The 23,706-nt window shown below is 47.7% G+C and overlaps 1 protein-coding gene across 5 annotated transcripts in view; it reads left to right on the forward strand.

Annotated features, from left to right (window-relative positions):
- Positions 1-20,982, forward strand: part of LOC104067707 (myosin-M heavy chain) — a 48,059-nt gene extending 27,077 nt beyond the window's left edge. Inside the window, exons 2-8 of one of the 5 annotated variants that reach the window (XM_054069552.1) lie at positions 4,721-4,839; positions 6,478-8,217; positions 14,011-14,191; positions 14,942-15,146; positions 15,569-16,191; positions 17,874-18,019; positions 18,830-20,982. In XM_054069552.1, coding sequence (XP_053925527.1) covers positions 6,647-8,217; positions 14,011-14,191; positions 14,942-15,146; positions 15,569-16,191; positions 17,874-18,019; positions 18,830-19,625 — 3,522 coding nt within the window. In that variant the 5' untranslated portion in view covers positions 4,721-4,839; positions 6,478-6,646 and the 3' untranslated portion in view covers positions 19,626-20,982. The remainder of the gene's footprint in view (positions 1-4,720; positions 4,840-6,477; positions 8,218-14,010; positions 14,192-14,941; positions 15,147-15,568; positions 16,192-17,873; positions 18,020-18,829) is intronic. The other 4 variants (XM_054069556.1, XM_054069558.1, XM_054069555.1 and 1 more) reach the window with 4 other exon arrangements.
- The last annotated feature ends 2,724 nt before the right edge of the window (positions 20,983-23,706 follow it).

The following is a 23,706-nucleotide window of genomic DNA, read 5'->3' on the forward strand; positions in this document are numbered from 1 at the left end:
AGTGAAGTTATGGTGCTTCCTGCACTCTCCTCGGTGGAACTGTGTGTACCATAGCAGGATGTTCCTGTGATAAGCAAGAGATAATATGGACAGCTTCTTCTCTGGCACGTCAGGCTGGAACATGTATACCTTCGGGCTCCTCTGGTCAGCCAGCCCTGATCGTGGGAAAGACTAGTTCTTTTTCTGAAGGCAGTGGTAGTGGTGGTGATGCTTCGGAGGTGGTACTCGTCAAATAGTAGCCACAGATAGGCTGTGTTAGTTTGTGTTGAAAGCAGTGGGATGGAGGAAGATTGGGGAAGCAGGAATAAAACCCCCAAAAAGAATGAGATGTAAAAGAAGGAATAAGGTTAGACAATATCAGGTGACAAGTCAAGCAGCTCATTGCACAGCAGAAATTGATGCTACTGCCTATGCTCTCAGCAACTCTCTAGACCCTGGCTGCGCTGGACCTTCGGAGGTTCAAGAGGGACTTTGTTCCCTATGCCAAGCTGTCTCTGATATAGTGTGGTCCATGCTTATAATTAAGCTGAGAACACAAGGGCTGTAAATGCAGTGAGCAGACTATCGAGGTTTTATTTTTCTCTAGTTTTGAAACCAAGATGGTAGTTGTTCCTCTTGTCGGTGACCCTGATTTGTGCCATGGAGCAGACAATGAAAACAGTGATAGTACTGTAAACTCAAGGAAAGTTATGCTCAGCTGTTCACCCTAGGAAGGAAAAGACACCCGGGAGATTCTCCTGCTTTAGGTAGCTACTGTGGCTGCACCTCTCCTGCTGCAATTATCAGACACTATTTAAGCCATGTTCCTTTTTCAACTGCTAGAGAGAAAAAAAAAAACAAAAAAAACCAAAAAACCCGAAGAAATACAGCTGCAGTCACCCAACCATACTAATGCATCAACTAGTTCCTGCAGCACAGCTCTGGTTAAGTGAACAGCTAAGAAAGCAAATACAGCCAAGGCACCTTTATTTTTCTTGTTAACCTTTAACTTGAAAAAAACCAGATATATGTGGCATTCCTTCCCTTGAGATTGCTGGTGCTCTTCTAAGCAGATGAAGTGGAGTGATGTGCATGACACTGCAGTAGACAGATCGTGCTGTGTCCATGAGGTTTGCTGTATCAGATAGTAAAAAACTCACGGCAGTATCATAGCTTGCTAAAATCCTTTGTACAGCTCTTTGAAATGTGCCTTTCACATCCCTGTAGCTGGTTAGATCTCTGAAATAAAAGGGAGACTGTATTCCTGAATAAACCAACCTCTGTTCAGTGGTGCAATTTGCAAAACCCAATGCAGAGAAATTAGAATAAGACCTGAAGGTTACTTTCGTCTCTTATTTCAAGATGGAGTAAGGTGACTCCGGTTACTCCCCTCCCCGGGAAACAGGAGTTTGGTGCAATGGCCATGACTCAGAAGTTAATTTGCTTGTGACTGAGATGTTGTAAATGTGGAGAGTGGAAAATTTAGCAGACTCATTTGATCTCTCTGATGAAGACAGGAGAGGCCAGATCATAGCAAGCTGCTCTCCACCATCTCATGGAACAAGCTTCCCTGTTTGACAGGTCTGTCAAGGAAATCTTGCTGCAGTGAACTCTGCGAAGCAGCACTGGCAAACCTACTCAGCCCTGCCAGATTTGGTGTCCTCTTCTCCTGAGGTCTTGTGAGGTTCTGTGGTCCCCTGTCCCCTTGTCCCTGAGGTCCCTGGACATGGCTGGACTCTCCATGGTGCTTTTCACCTGCACTGGACAACTTATCCTGTGCCTTCTTGCTTCATCCTCCTGACACTTTGGTGCTTTGCTGGGAAGGTCAGCCAGGCAGAACAGTTCTTATAGAATCATAGAATCACCGGGTTGGAAGGGACCCACTGTGTCATCGAGTCCAACCATTCCTAACACTCCCTAAACCATACCCCTCAGCACCTCGTCCACCCGTCCCTTAAACACCTCCAGGGAAGATGACTCAACCACCTCCCTGGGCAGCCTTATGTGTGTAGGAACAACTAATTTATCCTCCAAGCTTTAATCCTTGAGAAATAAGTTCTTTGGGTGGATTTTGCATGAAAGTGAAGGTTAGTGGCAAGTGTCCAAGCAGGCACTTATCAGAGTAGTAGAAGAGAAGTTGATTGAACAGAATTACATGGTAGAAAATAAGCTGAGCACACAATGCCTTTAGTCTCATGCTCACTTAAGGCGTGAGGCTCGTAACCACCAGGAGCTTTTCGGTCCCTGAGCCAGGAAATGGGCAAACGTTGCACAGGCAACGTGATCGAAGAGCAGTGATGTGCCAGTCCCCCAGCAGCAGCCAACACTAAGCTTCTTTTTGTTATTTGGCTGGGGTAGGTCGGCATTGGCCTGGAGGATTGCTCAGCTAGAATAAAGCCCTAGCTTGGGGAAGCGTGGGCAGGACTGCCTGGAAGTACCCAAGTGGGTAAACAGAGGAGTGCAGCACCAACCCACATTGCTCATGTACACCAGGCAGCAACAAAGAACTGGCAAGTCACTGTTTGGCTTAACTGGAAGAGAATGCAGGGTGCATTAGGACTGCTGTGCACCTTCATAAGAGGGTGAGTTAGGACCCTGAATTGGGTCACCATGTGAGAGATCAGCATGTACTTCTCTGCGGTGCTGCACACTTCTGTGCCATTTGCTAGTTTCCATACCTGAGATCACCTGCTCCAGCTGCAGACTCTATTTGTAACTCTGAGGTGGCAGGAGGATAAACTCTTTCATGCTGCTGTAGTTCCTGGTGTTTTTTCAATGGTGACCATGAATGACTGCAGCTAAATATTCTGTATGTGCAGTGAGCCTGCAAGGATGCGCTGAAGGACCATCTTTAGCATGTCAACCATAAGCATACTGACTCATATGTTCTTTTCTGTCTCCATCTCATGGTCTGCTCCAGCAGAGGACCTAGAACATGCTTGTGATCATATTACTCCAGCTGAGTGTATAGGCACATTACTTATATTACAGCAATGTTACTGACTGCACAAATGCAGATATTTGACCTGAAACTGTAATGCTGTTGCCATATACCATGAGGAATGGAGCACAAGAATAGGGGATGGCGAGAGAAGGGCTCAGTGTTTCCTGCTTACAAGCCAGGTCAGAATTTTCTGTTGTTTGAGAAGGACCTCTGCTTGCTTGTTGTTCCAAGCATCCTTGTGCAGCGAGGGAAGCAGGCAGTGCCTCAGTACAGCCAGTCCCACTTCGTAGGTCATGACTCGGGCAGCAGCTAGCCTGGATGATCAGTGAAATTAAGCTTAGCGACCTGACATGCTGTGCACAGCACTCAGGGTAGTGACATGATGTAGGAATGGGCAAGATAAATAGACTTCAGGAGGAAAGAGATGCTCCTTTCAAGGACGGAGTGAGAGGGAAGAAAGGTGCTCCTGTCTAAGCTGACTGTTATGAGATCTCCACCGCTGCTTTGCAGGCATGAGGTAAAAGAGACCTCCCAGGTTTCTGAGGCTCTCCCTCACTACAGCCAGGGCACTGAGCCCCCTTGCACGTCCACCTGGAAGCTACAGCCACATGCACTTTTGCTCTGAGCTCTCCTGAAAGCATCAAAGGGAATTCCCATGTCTCAAGTGTTTTCTTAGAGCAAAAAGTCACTTTTTAGAGAAAGAAAACTGAGCTTTGACTGGTGACAAAAATATAAATAGATTATTTTGAAAGAAAAATCCCTTGTTTCTCCACTTAATCTGGTAATTTTTGTTGCCTGCCTACATATCAGCAAAGTTTGCACAGCCTCCTCTGGAAAGTCTCTGTCTCCTGGATCTGACTGTTGTCTTTCTTCTCTGAGTCCTCCGCTCTCCAAACCTCGCTGTCCCTCACTCTGCCTGCCTCACTCTCCCCACAAGAGGTTTCTCCCAGCTGCTCCTTTCCTAAAACCAACTTTTGCACCCTACACACATCTCCTGCTGGAAAGTCCTGCCCTGGTAGAGCTGCAGTAGTACCTTTCTCCCTGAAGGTGCTCGTGACCACTGGCACTTTCCACACTCACTGGAGGAATGGACCTCTCCTCTCCTGCAGGGCAGGGGTACCCTCTCCTGACTGTGGGTTTGAGGCATTCCCCTGTGTAACAGGGATGCAGAACCCTCCTGCGTGGTCTGTTGCCACCCGTTCCTGGTGCTACGGCAGCTGCCCTGCAGAAAAGAGGGGTCAGCACTATGAGCCCCAGCAGTGAACTCCCACCTGAGGAGCGACTGTGAGGACACAGATCAATTGTATTTTCGGTGATGCCCCATCCGTCGGTGAAGGGTGCAGTCACAGACAGATACAGATCCCACCCTGTCATTTCTGTGCCTCTGCTTCCTTGCTCTTCTTGTGACTGCTTCTTCCCTTGTCTGTGCGCTTTCTTCTCCGGCTGCCTTGCTCTCACACACATACACGCAGAGGTTGCTGAGCAAGCGTGTAGCCCAGGAACCTTCTCACATGGCCCTTGGTTTGTCCTCAGGCTTTCCTGTACGTAGCTGCCTGCCTTGGGCAAGGACCGCTTTATTCTCAGCTCTCACTACTGCAGTGGTTGTTTCCTCTTTCTACTTGATCTGAAAGCAGAGGGCAGAAAGTACATGGCGACTTTGAGTCCCGTGGCTGTGACCTGATCACAGATCAGCCTGACAGGCCATGGCATCTCTCATTAACAGCACTTTCTCACAGGAGCCCTGTTCTCTAGTCAGCGGCTGGCTCTCACATCATCTCATTCTCTCTTTCTTGACAGATCATGTTATAACCTATGATCACAGAAAGTCCTGATCCTCACGTTTCTCTGCTGTCACCTGTGGGCTCCTCCAGAGCCGTGAAGAAGGGCGAACTCCAGCCCCACCATGAGAAGACTGGGTGAGAAGTGCCTGTGACATCTTGGGGAGCAGCCACACCTTGAGAGATAGTTTTAATTTTTATTTTCAGCGATTTTGAAGGATAGAAATTACGTTCTCCGTTCAGTGGTGATCCACAGGAGCAGCTCTGTCTCTGGGATTAGATTAGAGATGGTTTCATTAATACAGGGAAAGCCTGCCAATTGGAACCGCTGTAAGCAAGGGGTGAAACAAACTACCAGCGAGTTACCAAGATTGGCTTACAGGCAGTACACCACTGCCTCAGACTTCTCCTCAGATGGAAGATGTCTGTTGGTGCCTCACATGGTTAGATGCCTGAGTGCCTTATCCTTCAGGGAGTAATAAGCCTCTTCGTTCCCTGCATGCTGAAGCTGGTTGTGCTGCCTGGATGGCTGACAACGTGTGGAGAAACCTGCTGCACTACAAAGCAAAGAGTCTGGGCTGTAACTTATATGGCCCTGACTTGCTTTACCAAGTCCCCTTCCTCGACATTTAGCCTGGGTGGTTCTTGCCTGGCTTATTGTTAGAGACCAATGCCCCACCATCCCAGCTCTGTGTTGCCCTTACGAATCTCAGGCTAATCCCATATTCCCTGCCTATTCTTGTTCTCCTTTACATATGGCATTCACTTGTTCCCTTTGCCAAGGGACGGAATGGATGGCGCTCTAGCAGACACGGATGTCTTGGGTGACTGCTGGCAAGTCCATGAGGCCCAAATCCTTAAGAGAAATTTAGAGTCTCTCCATTCAATGTAAACAGGCTCCTTTCACTTCCAATGAAGATGTAGACACTTAGCTTACATCCTGCTGGCCCAGACTGGAGTTTTGGGATTTTAATTCTCTGAACATGTGATTTAGTCACTTAGGTTCCCTGGGACTTAAAATGCTGGGCAAAGATAACAGGAGCAGCCTTGGAAATGACACCTTGTCTTTCTGGGCCTCTGTTGAGCTGTCATGGGGGTAATCATTTGGACCTGTTGCTAAGGGGTCAGGAGGGTGCATTTGTGAAAGTCTGTGAGGTGCCTCTGTCGCTGCACTGGAAAGGCCTTGGAAATGCTTGGCTACCAGTCACTAAAGTATATGTATCTTCCTTGTGAAGGGGGAATTGGAGTACTAAGGGACTGCAGCATGACTCTCAGGAACAAAACCAGCACTGGTCAGCCAACTTCTTCCTCTTTGCTACTTGAGCCTTCCAGGAGACCATACTCATGTCATCCTTTCCCACACCCAGCCTCCTCCTTAATGCACACACTCTTGTCTGCAACCCGTTTGAGGGAAAGAACCTCGCTATCTCTTGTAAACCTCCCATCTCCTTAGCACAGCTGCTTGAGTAAGCCGGGCCGGCAGCAAGCACTTCTGAGTATTCGTCACTAGAGTTGAGCAGTGTTATTGTGAGAGAATTGCTGAGGGTAGATAGGATAAACTTCTCCAAAATTCAGATGGGTAGTATAAGATCACTGCTGCCTTGGCTTAAGATTAAAAAGATTCCGTGCCCCAAATCCATCTCCTGGTTATGCTGCTCTGTTTCTACCCAAGCTGTTGCTGTTTGGCTACTGCATTTCCTGAAAGCAGACCTGCTATTACATCCTGCAAGTCATCACCAGGCTGCTTCAGTAACTCATCTTTCCTTCCATTCACAGGTCTTCTACGCATGGCGACTCAACCCATGTGAAAGCTCTCTTTTGTGAGTACCCAGCAGCACGCTTCGCTGTCTGTGGTCTGTGGACATTGACTGGCATCTAAGCAACACCCCTGCTCCCTCCTCTCCCCCTAAACGCCACTGTCTTAGAGCCTCCATGTGCATTTGCTATGACATACATCAGTGTTGATGAGAGGCAGGAACACTGCCGGGTGATCTTGAGCTGCCAAAATAATCAGCTCTATGCACAACATGGCTTAAAGGAGTTTTCGGTTAGCAGCATGCATCCACTAAAGAACGTAGACACTCAGTTTTTTTCTGGGGACTTCCACACTCTAAACTCCTGCCACACAGGCAAGGCATCTTTGGCCAGTCCTGTGGAAAACCGGATGTATCGGAGCGTGGAGAACCTTCACTGGGCAACAGTTGCTGACTCTGGGGTGTATTCTCACTGCCGGAGCCTGGATAATGAGATCATCTTTCGCTATAGAGGCACCAGTCAGTGGACAGAAGGCTGTGTGGATGTAGCTCCGCTACAAAGTACATCGAGCTCTCTGAGAAACCTTTCTCTCCATGCTAAACCAACTTCTCGATCAGCGCAGAATGTGTTCCTCCCTCCCTTTGCCAAAGTGCCTCAGTGGCTTTTCCCTTCTGCAGAGGAAAGAGTCCTACCTGGGGATGCCAAAAAAGAGCTGAAGGAGAAGCTGAAGCTGCACAGCAGTAAGGTGGCAGAGCCCTGCAAGCCAGTGCGTCCACAGGCAGCCCTGCCTGACCTGATGGCCCGGGAGTTTTTTGACTGCCAGATGTGCCGGCAATACAAGAACGGTTGTACTGTCAACCGCTGCACAGTTTTGGTGGAACACAATGCTCTCAGGCACAGCCTTACAGGGAGGCAGAGACTGTGCTTTGCACACAGGATCATCAGTCCAGAAGACATCAAGCAGGAGGCTCAGAGGAAGCTTCAGCTCCGAAGGCAGAATAGTTCCCCCAATTTGCCCCTTCAGCATGCTGAGGAAGGCCATGAGTTGGCCAAATCCAAAACAGCAGAAACCCTGGAACAGTATAGTGGGGAAACACATGTCAAAGCCACCATGGGACAGAGCAAGAAAGGCCACTGCAGAGGAAGGCTCTATATACCCACCTTTGAGGAATTCAAGCAAATGAGAAGTAAGGAGGCAAATTCATTTGCCAGCAGCAGTGGGCCAACAGACTGCTTAAATAAGGGTCTGCCTGCAAACCAGACCCTGGAGGAGGAGAACAATAAGAACATCTGTTCAGGAACTCTGGGGACTAAAGCTATGAATGAAGCCACTGTCACAGCAGAGGATGATGACGATGTGTTCCATGAAAACTACACTTCTGCTAGCTTTTCCCAATATCCAGCCACATGGGATGGTTTCAGAATGAGCAGCCCTGAGGTGAAGGATGGAACCTTGCAGATCTCCAGCCTGGATAGGTGCCTGGTCCCCATTTGCTCTAGCCCTATTCCACGATCACCTTTGCAGGCAGTAGCAGTACACAGAGCTGGACAGGAGATCTTGAGTGATGAGCAGCAGCAAGGAGAGACAAGACAATTAAATGATGTCCTCCACCTTGCAGGGCAGTCACTGGCTTCTGAAGCCCAGTCCTCTTGCTGTTCATCGCTGCTGTTAGAAGCTACAGACTTATCCAGCTATGGAGCTAAGCTACAGAAAATGAAGGATGAATTCATAGGTTCAGCCCTGGAACTTATTAAGAAAAGGTAACACACTCTGTGGGGTGACCTGAAAACAGTTCCCTTGTTAATGATCTAGTCTCTCTCCTGATATTTACATTTAATTCCCATAGCATAAACATGCTGCTGGTAGGGCCTTTCATCTTAGGGTCTCTGACAGGCAAATGGACGTGTCTTTAAACTATTGAGCTTAAACTCCATATTTCTGTGGGATTAAACATCAAAAAGTATTTTCATCTAGACTTTGCCTTTTTGAACACCGTAATGCTATCCAGACAGCAGCCCTTCACAGTCCTGACACCAAATTTTCCACCCATTTTATTTCTGTAATAAATTGTTGAAAGGTCTTTTTTTAACATCTATTCAAAGTACAGGACAGCAGAGGGATTCAAAGTACTGATATGATTCCTTTGAAAAAAGTTGTAGAGTCTGTCCCACCGCAGCAGGACTTGAATTTAGGTAGTGTGACATGCAGCAACAAGTGCTTTCACTTGCTGCCTGTGCATAATGAACTGGCAAAAAGATGAGAGCAAGATGGTTGTGGTGAGCCTTTAGCCACCCTCTGGGGACCAGCACAGGCAGCAAATGAAGGTACTTGCCAATGGTGTTCTCCTGCCAACCCAGGCAGAATAAGCAGTGACAGAAAATAGTTGTATAAAGCCTTCCTCCCTTTTCCCCAACCAGGGTTTGCCCCTTCTCTGGGTAAGATTTTCACAAGAACTGCTCTCTGTTTGGGTTTTGGGCACTGCAGTGCTGTTACCTCCCTCCTGCCAAAGAAATGAGGGTTCCTTTCTGTGCAAGCAGGTGAACCAACAGGAATTAGCAAAGTTCTGGAAGCTGGGAATTTGGGTCACTTACCACTGTGTTATCTCTAGTTAAGGCTGTCGGGAGAAGGAGGAGGAAGTGTTGGTGGGGTGTTTTGTATCCTTACACTTGGCTTTCAGGACTGGCTTCACCAAGGATTACATTTGACTTGTTTCTTGGCTGCTTATGACAGCCACAGATGCGCTGTGTAAAATGCTGGGGCATCAACCTTCTACACTGGCTTGATATTTCTGGAATGCTACAGCTCTGAGACTGGACCAGGGTTTTAGAGGAGATGATATTGACTTCTGCACAGGAATAAGTCTTCTGAAAGAATTTCAGTGGAGCTGAAGCTGCTGGTGTACACAGAGCCAGAATGACAAGCAGAAATACTTCTGCAACTTTCTAATCAAAGGGAAGTAGGTGGTATCACAGCCCTAAATGCTTCCGTCAGCTGTCCAGCCCAACCTTTGTGCTTCTATTCTAGAAAAGAACATTGGTATGAAAAGTCTATGACGAAGCAGATGGAAAGTTAGGGTGTGCAACCGTTTAAATTGAATAGGCTATTTTTATCGTTATATGAAATGAAATACACAGAAAGGCAGAAGCTGTGAGTAGGAGCGTAAGGACAGCTGTCTTCAGGCAGATCAAAGGTTTGACTGATATCTGGAGCCCGAGGTGCATGCATAGTAAAGTTTATAGCAACGGGGTAGTGCGTGTGATCTTTCTTCCCACTACTCTCCCGGCCTCCAAACACTTTCTGCCCAGGGTCTTTACGGTTTCAGTGTGGTTTCTGTGCTTTTAATATCCACATTGGTTTTTGTTTCTGTGAATGTGTTCAGTGTCCCTGGTTGGATTTGTTGAAAAATGTGAGGTAATTTTTTTAACATCAAAACGGTAATCGATCTGAGAACAAGAATGACAGCGGTTCCAGTGTCAGAGAAGTTGTTTCATGCGGAGGACCGACTGTGGCCTGTTTATTTTCCATAGCAATAACAATTAATGGTGAAGGTTGTCATTCATTCAGAATAGTAGTAGGAAATCAAATCTAGTGGCAGCACCAAAGTACTGGTTAGTGGGGAAACTCCAGGTTCCTTTGACTGGAAATTTCTCAATTTTCCACCATTTCACTTGAGACTGTAGAGTACCAGAACATTCATTTATAACTCAAGCTGATTCTCACTGCAGAGGTGGCAGACTTTTTGCCTGGATGTTTTGGGTTCTAAATTATGGTCACTGACACCCAAGCCACATTTTTTCTAAGTCTCAAATGAAATAAGCTGACATCTGGCATGTGGTCCCAGTTCCACAGATACTGAGCTCAGAGCAAGCCTTTCATAGAGATGCTGTGATTGAGCATCACAGAATAAGATAGCTGAAATTGTCTTCTCTTGTTTCTGTTGAAGTGTTACAGTTTTACAAAGCTGTTTTGCCTGGTAAGTTAATTACTTTCCTAGTCATTCATGGTTAATTGCTTAAGACTCATTCAAATGGCTTAATATTTCATCAGTGAAGATTTGATTTTCAGCTTCATAATTACAGCGGCTCTAACCGCCTCATAGATCAGTGGATACCTTTAACTTAGGTTGTAGTCCTGGTGGGGAAGGGGTGTTGAGATCTAGGTGGAAATCCTGTATGTATTTCAGTATAGAAACTTGTTGAAGTAGCAGTTTGTTCCAGATAAGGACATGCAAGGACCTGGGGTTCCTGTCTATGAAAAGGGGCACAAGGTGGCAACAGAAACCTGCAGAAGGAGGCAAAGGCCATGACTGAGAAAGAAAGCTTCCTGAAAGGAGTGATGGTGTGTGTTTGGGAGGACACTGGGATGGTGGGTACAATAGCAGCTTCTCATAGCAGAGGACTTCAAGTCTGGAAGGCAGGTGCCAGCAGAGAAAGAGTGGACAAAAATGTTTCCATTAGTCGGAAGGAGTGAGAAACATGTGGAAAGGGCTGAGAAATGCTGGCCTGCACAATGTTGTGATCATGAAGAATCCCAGAGAGCCCATGAAGGAAAGCAGTTGTGTTTCCAGTTGTACATCACGCACCCAGTGCCTCTGCTTCCGTGAGATTCAGAGCTGGTTGGCCCAGAGGTTCAAAAGGACATTCAGAAAGAACCTGGCATCCCTGTGCTGGCCCAAGTGCATCATCTGTCTTGCAAAGAACAGGGAAAACTTAGACCAATCCTAGACAGAAAACTCCCATCCCGATAAGTGGTTTGATCCCACAGAAGGAAACATGCCAGAGTCTTTCCTTCTGCAGCTCTGCATGAGAGCAGAGGGGACTGGTTGAGCAGCCGTTCATGTAGACTTGTTGGCAGCCCAGATCTCTGCCAGTGTGCGTGGACTGGAGGAAGGGGCAATATCCCTTTTTCTTAGCAGTGTCTTCTCTTCCTCTTAAACCAGAGGAAAAGGTTAAAGGATCAGCCCTAAGTTTTGGTTCTACAAAACTGCTTGTATCCTCCCTGGTTTGTCTGCATCCCTCTGATCACACTGGTGATGTGGTGCACAGCGACTGCTCTTTGGAGCAGCACTTGCCCCACATGGCATGGCCAGTACATCATGCAGGAGCGATCTAATCACCACTAGAACAAGAGCAGTCAAACCAGGGATGAAGAATTCTTTCAGAGTGTGGACTCTGCATCATTGCCTTTCTTACCTCTAGCTGACCAACCGTGGAGTGGGTTGAATTTTTCAGTCTCCAGTCCCACTTCCTCAGCTCAGCTCTCTGGGTAGTATTGGCTTTTATTCCCACTGCAGGTCACATCTGGAGATTTGTTAAAAATACCCCTTTTGGGTTATAGTAACCACAATAAGCAATGGCATCTGGCTCACAGACTTTATCAGAAGAGCTGCTGTCAGCTTTCCTTGGAAGAGCAATAATACTTTGGAGTACATTCCATTTTTTAAGTGAATGATCTTGAAACTCTGTAAAAATGACAAATGAAATCTCAGCTTCTCTCTGAGAATGTGGTCTGTGTGGTGGGAGGTGGTGTGATCAAGAGTTCTGAGCTCTGCTATTCATCTTGGACACATCCCATTGCCTCTTTGTGCCTCGGCATGGTTCCTTTCTTCTGCATGTTTTAACCAGAAGCTGTTTGAGCAGGAGCAGCTTTTGGAGATGGTTGTTTTCTGGCAGTGGCAGATCCTCTCCAAGAGCTTTCTTGCTTCTTAACCTCTGCCTTCCCTCCCATGGGTGTGCCCAGCCGAATTGTTCGTACTTTACCCAACTCAATGAAACATCAAAAAAATGATCTGTCTGAAAATACATGAGGGAAAATATTTTTTTAAACCCAGAGAATTTCAAGACTGATTTTAGATTATGGCCACGCAGACAGACTGGACCAGCTGAAGGAGTGGTGCCCCAAATGTGGCCGGGGATGGGAGGGAGGAAGGAGACAGGAACCTCTTAAGCCAGACTTGTCGAGAAAAGAACCATGGTTGGATCACAGCTTTGCTGTGTGCTCATGTTGCCTTTACTGCAACCCTGTGAGGGGGATAACGCAGTCTGTACTGCAGACTGCTCTGTGACAGCGCTGGTGTTGGTATCCCCTTTCTACAGCGCTGGGTAGAAGAAGCCTGGAGGAGTAAAGTGATGCTTCCAAATCCACATGGCAGGGAGTTAGCACAGCAGAAAGCAAAAGCCAGGAGCCTCCTGTTAGCATTGTGCCGTTGCTGTGCAGCTGTGGCTAAACTGGTTAATCCTCAGGTAGTGTCAGCTGGGGCCTGGAAGCATAAATGCTGGAAGATGAAGAAGCATCAGCTGCAAAGTTGCAAACCAACTTTCCTGGCCTGACAACAGAGCCAGTTAGTGTTCTGGGAGATTTGTTCCCTCTTCAGTGATTTCAGTGCTGGCTGATGGTTCGTTATCAGACCCAAATGTCATTCGTTGTAAGGAAAATGCCCATCTGTCTCGTGTGTCTGCTTGTAACTGACAGTGTTGGAATTGTGCATCCGCAGTATGACCTACCAGTGTAAGTTCAGAAGTAAAACCTTTAAGAAGAAGCAGATTTTTGTCATGGGAGACTTTTGTTAAGCACAAAATACATCCATAACCCAAAATATGTTCCAGACACAGGCTTCCTCTATGTACAAGCATCCTCATGCAGTCCTGAAAACCTTTCTTGTTAAAGGAATCCAGGCCCATAAAAATTAAGTAAACCCAAAATGCAAAAAATGTATTTTTCCAAGCAGGCTTCATTATGCATGGAAATAAGGTGCTTTAGAGAGTCTGTTAAAAAATTTTATCACAAGTAGTATCACAAACTACAGTCTGTCAGCTACTCTGTCACATCAGTGGTTTTGCACCAGACTGTGTCTGTCTGAGAGGTGGTGGTGTCTACAGAAAGAGGAACGTGGAGTTGGAACAGGCTGCCTGTATCAGCCAGACCAGGCCCTTGTTAGCACCAGAACTGCCGAGTGAGAACAGACTCTGCTAATTTTTTTTCAGTACTCTTAAGTGCACCAAAAGGCCTTACCCTGAGTTCACTGAAAGCAGAGGGAATCTTTCCAGTTGTTTCAGTGGGCTTGGGATCATATGAGATGAAAAAACAGAGGAAAAGCTCTTTTAATCCTCTAATCCCTTCAAAGTGTTATGGTTTTTAGCAGGTGTTTTTCTTCCAGATGAGCAATATGTTTTTTGTGTTGACAGCATCTCTTTAAGTAGCAGCAAATATGGATATGACCCACTTAGAAAGAGAGTTTTCTGATCCATATGGGAGAACCTGATGTTTTATGGACATAAAAATGCCCTATGAACACCTGAGACTTGATATCCCCGACTGATGCTGGTATGACTGCAGTTACCCAATTTGCACTGCTATAACTGAGCTGTGTTTAGAGCCCCCGGAACAGATGCACAGCCGTCTATGCCAAACAGCACAGATTCCTGCCTGCACTTTCCCTGAATTGTTGCAGCTGGTTGTTCGAACTTGGGTTTGCTGCTCAGTCTCATCTGTGTCAGGCGCAGCAGGTGAACTGCATACGTAGTGTTCATCAGAGTCTGCTTTTTCCCCTGCAGCTGCAATGCTGAGACTGCTGCCAAATCCCCCTCCAAGGGACAGTGTGATCTGAGGGAAGCTGATCTCCCACCTCCGGAGGACAGCCAGCAGCCCACAGCGATGTCCATGGCAACAGAGACCTGGGAAGACAAACCAAGCAATGAGACATCCAGCGACACTCCACCTGCAGGGAATGTAAGGGTGAGGAATTACCCTCTTGTCTTGGGCATGTGTTTAGGATTGTTTTTCTTGTCAGGAGCTCTAAAGAATCTCTTTGTTGTAGGAACTGGGAAAGCTGGGAGCCTGGGATCCGAAATCACAGGAATTCCCATAAGCAACTAAACTTTAGCGCCTTTTTTATTACAGAGTATGAAACAGGAGTCAGTTTTGTGCCTGTGTCTATTGAGCGCTGCACCTCCTGCAGGGAGTTCAGCGATAGCCTCTTCATGGCTTTCAGTGTGCCACCAGCCCCTCTTTGCTGCGCGGCCCGGGAGATCAGACAGACTCCCTCCTAGTGCCCACTTGGTCAAACTGCTAATGTAGGTAAGGCACAGAAGCTGGAGTTCTGGACCCCCCAGCACTGAAACATTCACAGAACAGACGCAGGCTCGCTCAGGTCCGCAGAGAACAGGTTCAGCCTCCCCTTCAGGCCCTTAGCTAGGGTTGTGCTGTTGACTTCATGGTTGTTTTACAACCATGGTCCAGCCACCATGGAGCCACTGTACTGAAAATGCTACACAAAAGCAAACAGAGAGGAGTCCTCGCTGTTGGGACTAAGCCAGACAAGGTACCTGGAGGGAGGGATTTCCTAATGCTCATGTAGAGCTGCATTTGCAGTCCTGCTGATGATGAGTTTTGTTATCTGTCCTTTGGCAACTGAAGTTCAGTGGCTGCACACGAGGTGCTGCTTTGACCACCGCGTTGCTCCAAGCCCACTTGCTTTTCTTGCAGACCCCCAGTCCCAGCTGCCGCCGATCCAGCTCTGACATCGTCCATGAGAGCACAGATGGTGCCAAGGCACAGCGGGAGTGCCGGCTGAGGCCACACTTCAGTGACCCTATGCCCACAGATTCCGTGAAGAGGAAGCAGCTGGAGCTGAAGATTGCAGCTGCAGCACGGCAGCACGCACAGAAGCGCCGGCAGGAGCGAGACTACGGTACCCATGTTCTGCACTCTCAGCGGGGGGTGATGGGCCAGATGCTGAGCCCTCCTATGCTGGTATAAATATGGAGTAACTCCACTGACCTTGAGAATAGAAGCATTTGGAGGTTAACACAAGTGTGCAATAAATCAGACTCTACTCCGCTGTGTCTCTGTCCCTGCTTGGCAGATGGCAGGGGAAGAGAGAGCCCAAATGAGTTCTCAGGTATGAGCAGTGCAGGGATGACAGGCCCTGGGCTTCACCTGGGAGCCATTTACTCTCGCTCACCAATCTGAGCAGCAAAACAGGAGAGGAGACAACCAGTAACCCTGCTTTCACCAGATGTAACCTGTCCCCTCAGAGTGCCCCAGGTTTGGGCACTTCAGGTGAGCTCTGTGCAGCTGGCAGTGCCTGTAACGATTCATGTTTCTTTTCAGGTCCAGTGGTAGCCAAAGCCAACCTTGGCCATGGTGGCAGCTTTGATGAAACCCGCCATGCCCCATGTGGCTCCCTACGCTCCAGACATCATTGGAGCAACATCAGCAGCCTGAGCACAGACAGCGGGATTGTTGGTGTGAACGATGTCCGGGATGACCTGGATCCCGGCGAGGCCACCCGAACCAAGTCAGCAGATATGGAGAGGGCAGATAGTGGCATTGGCCACATGGCAGCCAGAAAGTGGAGGAACCGGGCATCAGAAACACTGAGCTCCCTGCAGGCCTGGGAAGCCCACCGTCCCTGCACCGACTGTGGAGAAAGGGATCTCCCGGTGGAGACGGATGTGCAGAATTGCAATCAGAGGCGGGCTGACCTCTGTGAGAAGTGCCGCAAGCGCAGGACGGAGCGCAAGGAGTCTGTGCTGGAGTTCATCAACACAGAGGCCAGCTATGGAGAGGACCTGCGTATCATCAAAGAGGAGTTCTACCTCCCCATGCAGGCAGCTGGGTTGCTGAGCCAGGAGCAGCTCCTGGGCATCTTTAGCAACATCCAGGAGCTCATTGACCTCAATGAGTCCTTCCTGGAGATACTCCAGGAAGAGATCGATCAAGCCTTTGACCAGGTATGATGCTGCATGCTCTAAAGGGGCCAGACCAGGCAGACAGGAATAGGTTGAGTGTTAGTGAGGCAGCATAGGTGGAGCAGAGATCGGGAGGTCGGGCTCCTGGGTTCTGGACATCTACCTAGTCCCTTGCTCCCTCAGCTATTGAAAACCAGCAATTTCAGTAGGTCTGTGACACATCACAGCTGCTGGCCTCGCTCTCTACTGTGGTAATGGCAGACATGAGCCAGGCCATCTGCAGTCTAGCTCTTTTATCCCATTAACAGGACCTAACGGTCCCATCATCAAAGTTAGCTTTAAGCCAATTAGCTTGGACACTGAGAATTCTGAGTGTGACCATGGGGGCACAGAGCTCAGCTTGCTCCGGCTCTTAGGCCACGCTCTTGCAGCCGTGGGCTGGCTCACTTCAGACTGGCTTATGTGCATTTGCCTGGGGCTGCAGTTTATCGCAGCTCGCCCCGTGGGTGGCTGCGGGGCCAGGCAGCACAGGCTGCTCCTTGCTCTGGTGACAACTGGCCCTTGCAACTCTGTGTACCAGTTGCTTCTGCTGATGCACCCTGCTTTGCACCAGGAACTTTCCTGCTGTGGGCAGAGGGCAGAGAAATAGAAATAAGACTCCAGAGCAGCAAACAATCACTGCAAAGGACAGGTCCACACCCTCCTTTCTTCAAGAAACCAAAACCTGCTTGTTGCTTTATCAGTTTCACCAGATGTTGTGTTCTCTAGGAAACACCTTGGTCCTCCCTCTCTTCTAAACCCTGCATGTCAGACTTGAGTGACACATGTCTCAAAAACTGGCAATTTTGACAACTACTCTCTTGCACTTGGCACAGTGCGGACAGATGTGCACCATGGGTGTGATGTCCCCTGTGAATAATTTATTGAGACAATGACTTCTACAAGAAGCCGTGGGTTTCCCCGTCTCCTCCATGCTGCCTTTGCAGTCAGAGCTCAGTACTGCATCAAAAAGCCACCAGCAGCCAGAGAACTGTTCCCTCTCTTGCTGCTGAAATGAGTAGTGATTGCAGAGCAGGTCAGCCTGTACCTTGACAAAGCCAAGAGCCAATTGTGGCACCAAATTCTTACAATTCCCTTATTTTATTACTCATCCAGAAACCAGAGAACAATTTACCATGAAATTTATTTTTAATTTAGGCATCAAAGTAGCCAGTAAGAGCACAACTGAGGGAGACTGCTTCCCAGCCAGGCCAGTTGCTGGAAACACCTGCAGAAGTTGTTAAGTGCCATGTCTGTTACCTGAGTTGTACACATCCTCTCCCCATTTGCTTCTAAATGCTCTGATAATATCCATACTGCTGCGTTAGCCTTATGGCAGACCTGCTGGAAAGAAAGGCCCCAGTACACCCTTCCTGACCAGCCCACTCACTCTGGCCTTTGAGCCCAAGCTCTGGTGAGCTGGCTGAGCCCACAGAAGCAGAGAAGACAGCTCTTAATGAGTATAAGAGCAAGCAGTTAGACCAGCTTTCCTTCTCCTCCCCTGGACTGCTGCCCCCTTGATCTGCACTGACTGCTTTCCCACCAGGAAGGGTGAGCCCAGTTCCACCTTTAGTCTGGTGTTCACCAGATCCTAGAGTAGATTTTGTGCTGATAGCACTGTGTGCAGGCTCCATGCTCGTGTCCCTCCTGAGCTAACCCAACAGGGCTGTATTGCATCCTTGCAGGGTGATGATGACCTGATGACCGTGTGCATTGGCGAAATATTTCTAGAGTTCGTCAACATGCTGCCAGCCTTTCAGACCTACTGTCTTCAGCAGTCCTCCTCCGTGAACATGCTCAACACGCTGGAGAAGGAGAAAGAACTGCTCAGGTGAGAAAAGGGCTGAGCAAATTCTTCCAGGCTTTGGGGACAGGAAGGCACCAGGCTGAGGGTTAGGCATTTGTCATCTCAACTAGATGAAAGCTTTGATGCTGATGTTCAGTGATGAGCTGCTCTCTCTTGGGGTGAAGAGAGTAATTTATACTCCAAAATACGTTCAGTCCTTGAGGCAGGCAGTTGCTCCCCAGCTGTATTTTGCAGTAGCAGTGTTTCCCCACTGACCACTGTGCTGAACGGTCATCAGATAACACTAAGCTGAGAACAGCTCTCAGTCCCTGTGCCAGAGCATGGTTTGTATTTCCCCTGGGAAAGCTACTGTTTGAAGCATCCGTGACTTGAATTTGTTTCCCATTGCTATTGGGAAACATCAGGCGAGTCACTGCTCTTTCCACCGCAGCAGCTTAGAGTGATGACAGTACCAAATTCTTGTTTGGAGTGCTTTGTAATTGAATTATGAAAGGAATTACAAATTAATGTAATCTGATAGAAGCTGATGTATCTGCCTTGGGCCTACGTCACTGTGTACCAGAGAAAGATCACATCCTTGTCCTTTTACAACCATTTAATAGAAGACTGCTAGGATGTTACGTGCTTGTGTCCCAGGCACCTCAAGCCAAGCACAGCTGCAGAAACTGTTGTTAGATTTTGAGAGGACAGAATTCACCAGGCTGTTAAAACCATAGTGGAGGCTGCGGTGCCCAGCAGCTGTGAGCACCACGCTGTTCATTTGCATTGAGGATTGCAGCATCTGCTGGCAGAACAGCCACCACTATTTCATTCTCTCTTCTTAAACCCCTGCAGAATATTCCTCAACGTCTCCCAGAACGACAACACAGCACTGCGGCGGATGAACCTGAGGTCCTTCCTGATGGCCCCTTTGCAGAGGGTCACGAAGTACCCACTGCTACTGAGCAGAATCATCAAGGCCACCACCGAGTACCACCCAGATCATGGCAGCCTGCGGGAGGCCAAGAGCCGCATCGAGTCCCACCTGGAGCACATCAACATGAAAACCAAGCAGGAGGGGAACACATGGACCCTCCGATCCTTTCGCCAGGACAGCAAGAAGAAGAGGGAAGTCATCAACATCGAGATGAGAGAAACTGCCCTCAAAACTGTAGGTTGGCTGCGGGAGGAAACGCGATTTGTGATGGAAGGGTCTCTGCAACTGGCACAGCCCCCGGATGGCCAGTGGGTGAAGAAAGGCAGCAAGACCCTGAAATTCCAGAATATGCAGGTCCTCCTCCTGGTGAACATGAAGCGTGTGTCGGAGTCCAGCCTGGAGTCAGCCGAGTCAGGGCCTGTGAAAGATGCTGTGCTGGTACTCATCAGGGACAAAAACAATGGGAAGTTCCATTTGCTCAGGGAGCCCTTGAGGCTGAGTAATTGCATCGTTTCCACTGATCCTGACTGCGATGACACTTTTGAACTCATTGAGATCAGGCGGGAGGCGTTTGTGTTCCGGGACAGCGACCGGGCAAGGACTCACCACTGGTTCAGGCAGATCAGGCGGTACTCAAAGGAGCTGGGCTCCTGGAAGAAGCGGCGGAATGCACTGCCCAACATCATGATCAGCACCCCTCACACCAGGCCCTGAGTCTTGCACAGCAGCACACAGGGAGACTTGGCTTGACCAGTGCCACACGCGAGGACCATCAAGAGCCTCAGTGGCTTGAACTTGCTCTGCTCCTTAGACAACATGGGGAGGAGCCTGGCCCATGAAGACTCTTGGCAGCACTGGAAGCAAGCATCCCAGCTTGGTTCTGGTCTCCAGCCGCAGGACTCACAACCTGTTTGTGGCTGATGTACATAGAGAGATGGGCTTCCCTCGAGGAGCAGATCTCTGAGGGAAATACTGAGTATAACTTGTTAATATTGCACTGCAGGAGAATGATATGTGATGCTTGCTATTGCATGGATTGTGTTGAAAGCAGTTTGACATCATGAGAGAGGTTTCCACTATTGACTGTATTTCATCAGCATTAGGTAAAGTCAGGGTCAAAATTCGGTGCAGTATTATGCGAGAGAGATGAAAGTTGGAGATGAATTATGTTTTCCACCACTAATCCTAAGGACTGTATTTCATTATTCACCTCTGTATATTCAGCCAAAATACTTGTATAAAAAGAGAGTTCTTTCATCTTTAATCCAAATCAAGTAGGTATGAATTTGCTCAGATTCAGCTGCATGCACATAGGAAAAAAAAAAGCAAAGAAGAATAAAAGAAGTTCTTGCCCTCTGATGCATACACCCCAAACATGTGTAGAACCTGTTGAACAGCAGTATACCCCCAATGGAAGTCTTATTTATCTGACGTAGGGACTGGAACATAATGCTGCATCTGGAATATCTCAGAAGTGTATGTAAATATAGCTCTGCTGCCACTAATAGTGAACTTAAAAGTTTGCGATTATTTAAATGATGTAATCTAGTGTATTTCAAAATTTAATTGAAAGGAACAATTTACATTGTACTGTAGAGTAACAGAAAAGGTTTTAATAATTACATTTCAATTACTTTAGGTGGGTATTTCTTTAAATATTTGTATTCTGGAGTAGATATTTTATCTAGTGTGGTTGGCATTCAGCTGAACAATGTGCCTACATCCGTTCTTTAGATCTCCTGAACAGGATTCAGAGGCTACTCCTAATGAGACTGGGAGAACGGTACAAGCCTGCTACCCTAATTCTCACTGGACAATAACGGACTGGCACAAAATCTCATGCTCTGGCTGCAGCACTGCCTGGGCAGGTCAGGCCCCAGCGTGCCAGACGCGAGAGCCAAAACTGAGGCCACAAAGCGCTCCCTTGTAAGGTCCAGCCTCTCTTAGTTCCTCAGCAGGGAAATGGCTTGAGGCTAAACAATGGTAAAGCAGCAAACAAACAGGGTTTAACCTTTTCAGCCTGACATTACCACTGACCGCTGCCTTGCGATTACAAGATCAGCAAAATGTCACGCTGTGACTTACACAGCAAAGGCCAGATTACAGCCCTGGAGGTGAAATTTAAGGAGCCTGAAGTTTGGTCAGTGGATCTCGGAGGACAGCCTGGAAATTTTCTTTCAGCCCCTCTAGGGTAAAGACAAAGCCAATCAGTATTATTCACTACCAACAAAATATTTCTGTCACAGGCATTTATTTTACAGGAGGATTCACACAAGCAAATTCTCCAGGGATGAGCCAGCCTCAGCGAGCACCCAGAGGCTACCGTCACACAGGTAGCCCTCGTCTTGTAAAGCCACCACTGACCTAGCACCTGAGCAGGCCTAGTGCTTTGTCCTCTGGCCACAGCCACCAGCGCTTGTTGCAGCACTGCTCCAGCCAGTAAGGCAGGCAGCAGTGCGAGTGAGACATGCATATTGGCTGTATTTTCATCTGCACCACCTGTATCGTTTTGTCCTGGAGGAAATGGGAGGTTTTGCATCATCTGGAGGCTTTACAAACATGCACTCAAGACTGAGGGTGGCAGAACATAGCTGAGTGAGCAATAGCTGGCAAAATGTTTTTCAGGGCAGTAGCCTGGCTCCCTCCGGTGAGTTGGAATTCCTTCCAGCTATTTCTAGTCATCAGACAATAAATTGTTTGTTTCCCCCAAAATATGCACTGAGCAACCAGTGAAGAACATGAGGCATCGCTTTTAGTTTGTTTTTCAAATCAATGGATGCCCAAAGAGAGCAGCTGCTGTAGGAAGATTTCTCTTACACTGTCATGACAGATCTGCATCTATGAGCCTTCAAGCCTGTTCACCTAACATGTAAAAACAACAGCTTGTAGCACTCTTGCTTTCTCTCCAAAGATCAAAATGATGCAGCTGCCTTCTCTCCATTACCTCCAGTGGCAGTTTTTATAAGGAAAGGCATAAGTACAGTAACCTTAATAGCTTAATTTATCCAAACAGTGAGTGGCTTTTGCAGTCACAAAAGGCCGTGGCTTCTTGGGAAGGTTTCAACTGCTGTCCAGCAGAGAGAGTTTCTCCACACCAATTCATGTTAAAAACCAGCCGTGGACTGTTTGTACAGCCATATCTTTAAATCAAGGTACCTTCAGTCACCCAGGCTGTTCAAAAAGGTTAGAGTTAGAGAACAATAAGTATATGTAAAAAGTCTGATATTTAGCATCAGTCTTGCATTTGGGCAATTGTTCAGTTGGTCAGATACAGAGTTTTTCCAAGTATCACAGGAAACACCTGCTTGCCAGGCTCCGAGTAATCGCAGCCTATTTCCTCTGAACCAAGCAAACTTTCCCCAAAAGGTCCATAAATAATCACCGGGTGTTGAGTTACGAGCACAACATGTACTTGGTGCCATAGCCCTCTCCTAAGAATCCTGTGGCCAGGGAACAGTACAAGCTCTTTGATGTGGGACAGCCTGCTGCGGGAAACGACAGCCCGATTGTTGGACCTGTCAAACGAGACTGAGGTTGTGGCTCCAGCGTTATTTATCTTTTACGTATCCGGTGTGTACTCAGCTGCTTGCCTGCCTTTAAATGACAGGTGTTGAAAGGGAGCACGAGCAGAGAACAGTCTGTGGCCCTGCGAGAGCCCGTGCTGCGGGGTGAGCCTGCACAGGAAGGGCCAGGAGTGTCAGCACACTGACAAGGCAGTAGGTTTCCATAATCCCCAGGCGCCCTTCTGAACTGGTTGATCCCTCTCCTGGGAAGTTCCAGGTCTTTCAGTATCACATGTACACATCTTACTTAGCCCTGGAGATTAGCTGGGCTGTATTTTTCCATTTCTGATTAACAAATCTGACAAAATACTATTATGACCCAGAGTACATGGGAGCAGGGCTGTCTGCAAGCCAAGAAAGCAGTGATTTGTTCTAAACAAGCTATCCCAGGCTCCATAATATTTTTACACCACTCATTGTCATGACTGACAACACTGAGATTGCTTTTCAAGACTTGCCTATTAAACTTACCCAGCTAGTACAAGCAGACCTCTCTAGAAGTACCATGCTAGAGAAAAAGAGAAAGTCAATTACTCTCTTGATTTACCAGAATCCATAAATGACCTTTTAAACAGAATTTAGGATGAGTCTTACACACCAGGAAAATGTTCTGATTTGAGCAAACAACAACAAAAGGCAGCTTTTATCATAGAGTCCATGTAGTTTTAAGCTCAAAATGCAGACACACAAGAAGACAGAATGCTGGATTAAAACCCCTGTGAGATTAAGTCCCAGGGGAAGCAGGAATCACTACCTTAAGAGTCAGCAGGCTGGGTGGGAAAGCCTGAAAAAAAACACAAGGAGATGAAGAGCAAATACGTCAGAGGGCAGATTTCTGCTTTAGTGAAGAGATCTTTTCTTTTATGGTGTTCTTGTACATTTCTGGTTGTCCTTAACTGAAGCAAGGACAGGGAAAGTGTGTTCAGTGTGGAACACATCTAAATGGGAGCGCCAGCTTTGGTCTGACAGCAAGAAGCTATTGGAGTGTCATCAGAGGCTGAGAGGTTAACTTCAGCACATCTCCAATCCTGAAAAAAAGCTCTGAGGTTATCTCAGATCCAGTCATTCAATGCACATGAATTTATTACGTTGCTATGGTCCCAGGAAGGAAGATGTCCAGCCGGAGATTCTGGTGAATCTTACACTGTCTTGCTTGTCCCTGACATGCTCAAAGGGAAAGTAATTCCAATATTCTAGCACAATGTCACAGATAGTCCTACAGGGCTCATGGA

Source organism: Cuculus canorus, chromosome 6 (genome assembly GCF_017976375.1).
Source record: "Cuculus canorus isolate bCucCan1 chromosome 6, bCucCan1.pri, whole genome shotgun sequence".
Taxonomy (NCBI): domain Eukaryota; kingdom Metazoa; phylum Chordata; class Aves; order Cuculiformes; family Cuculidae; genus Cuculus; species Cuculus canorus.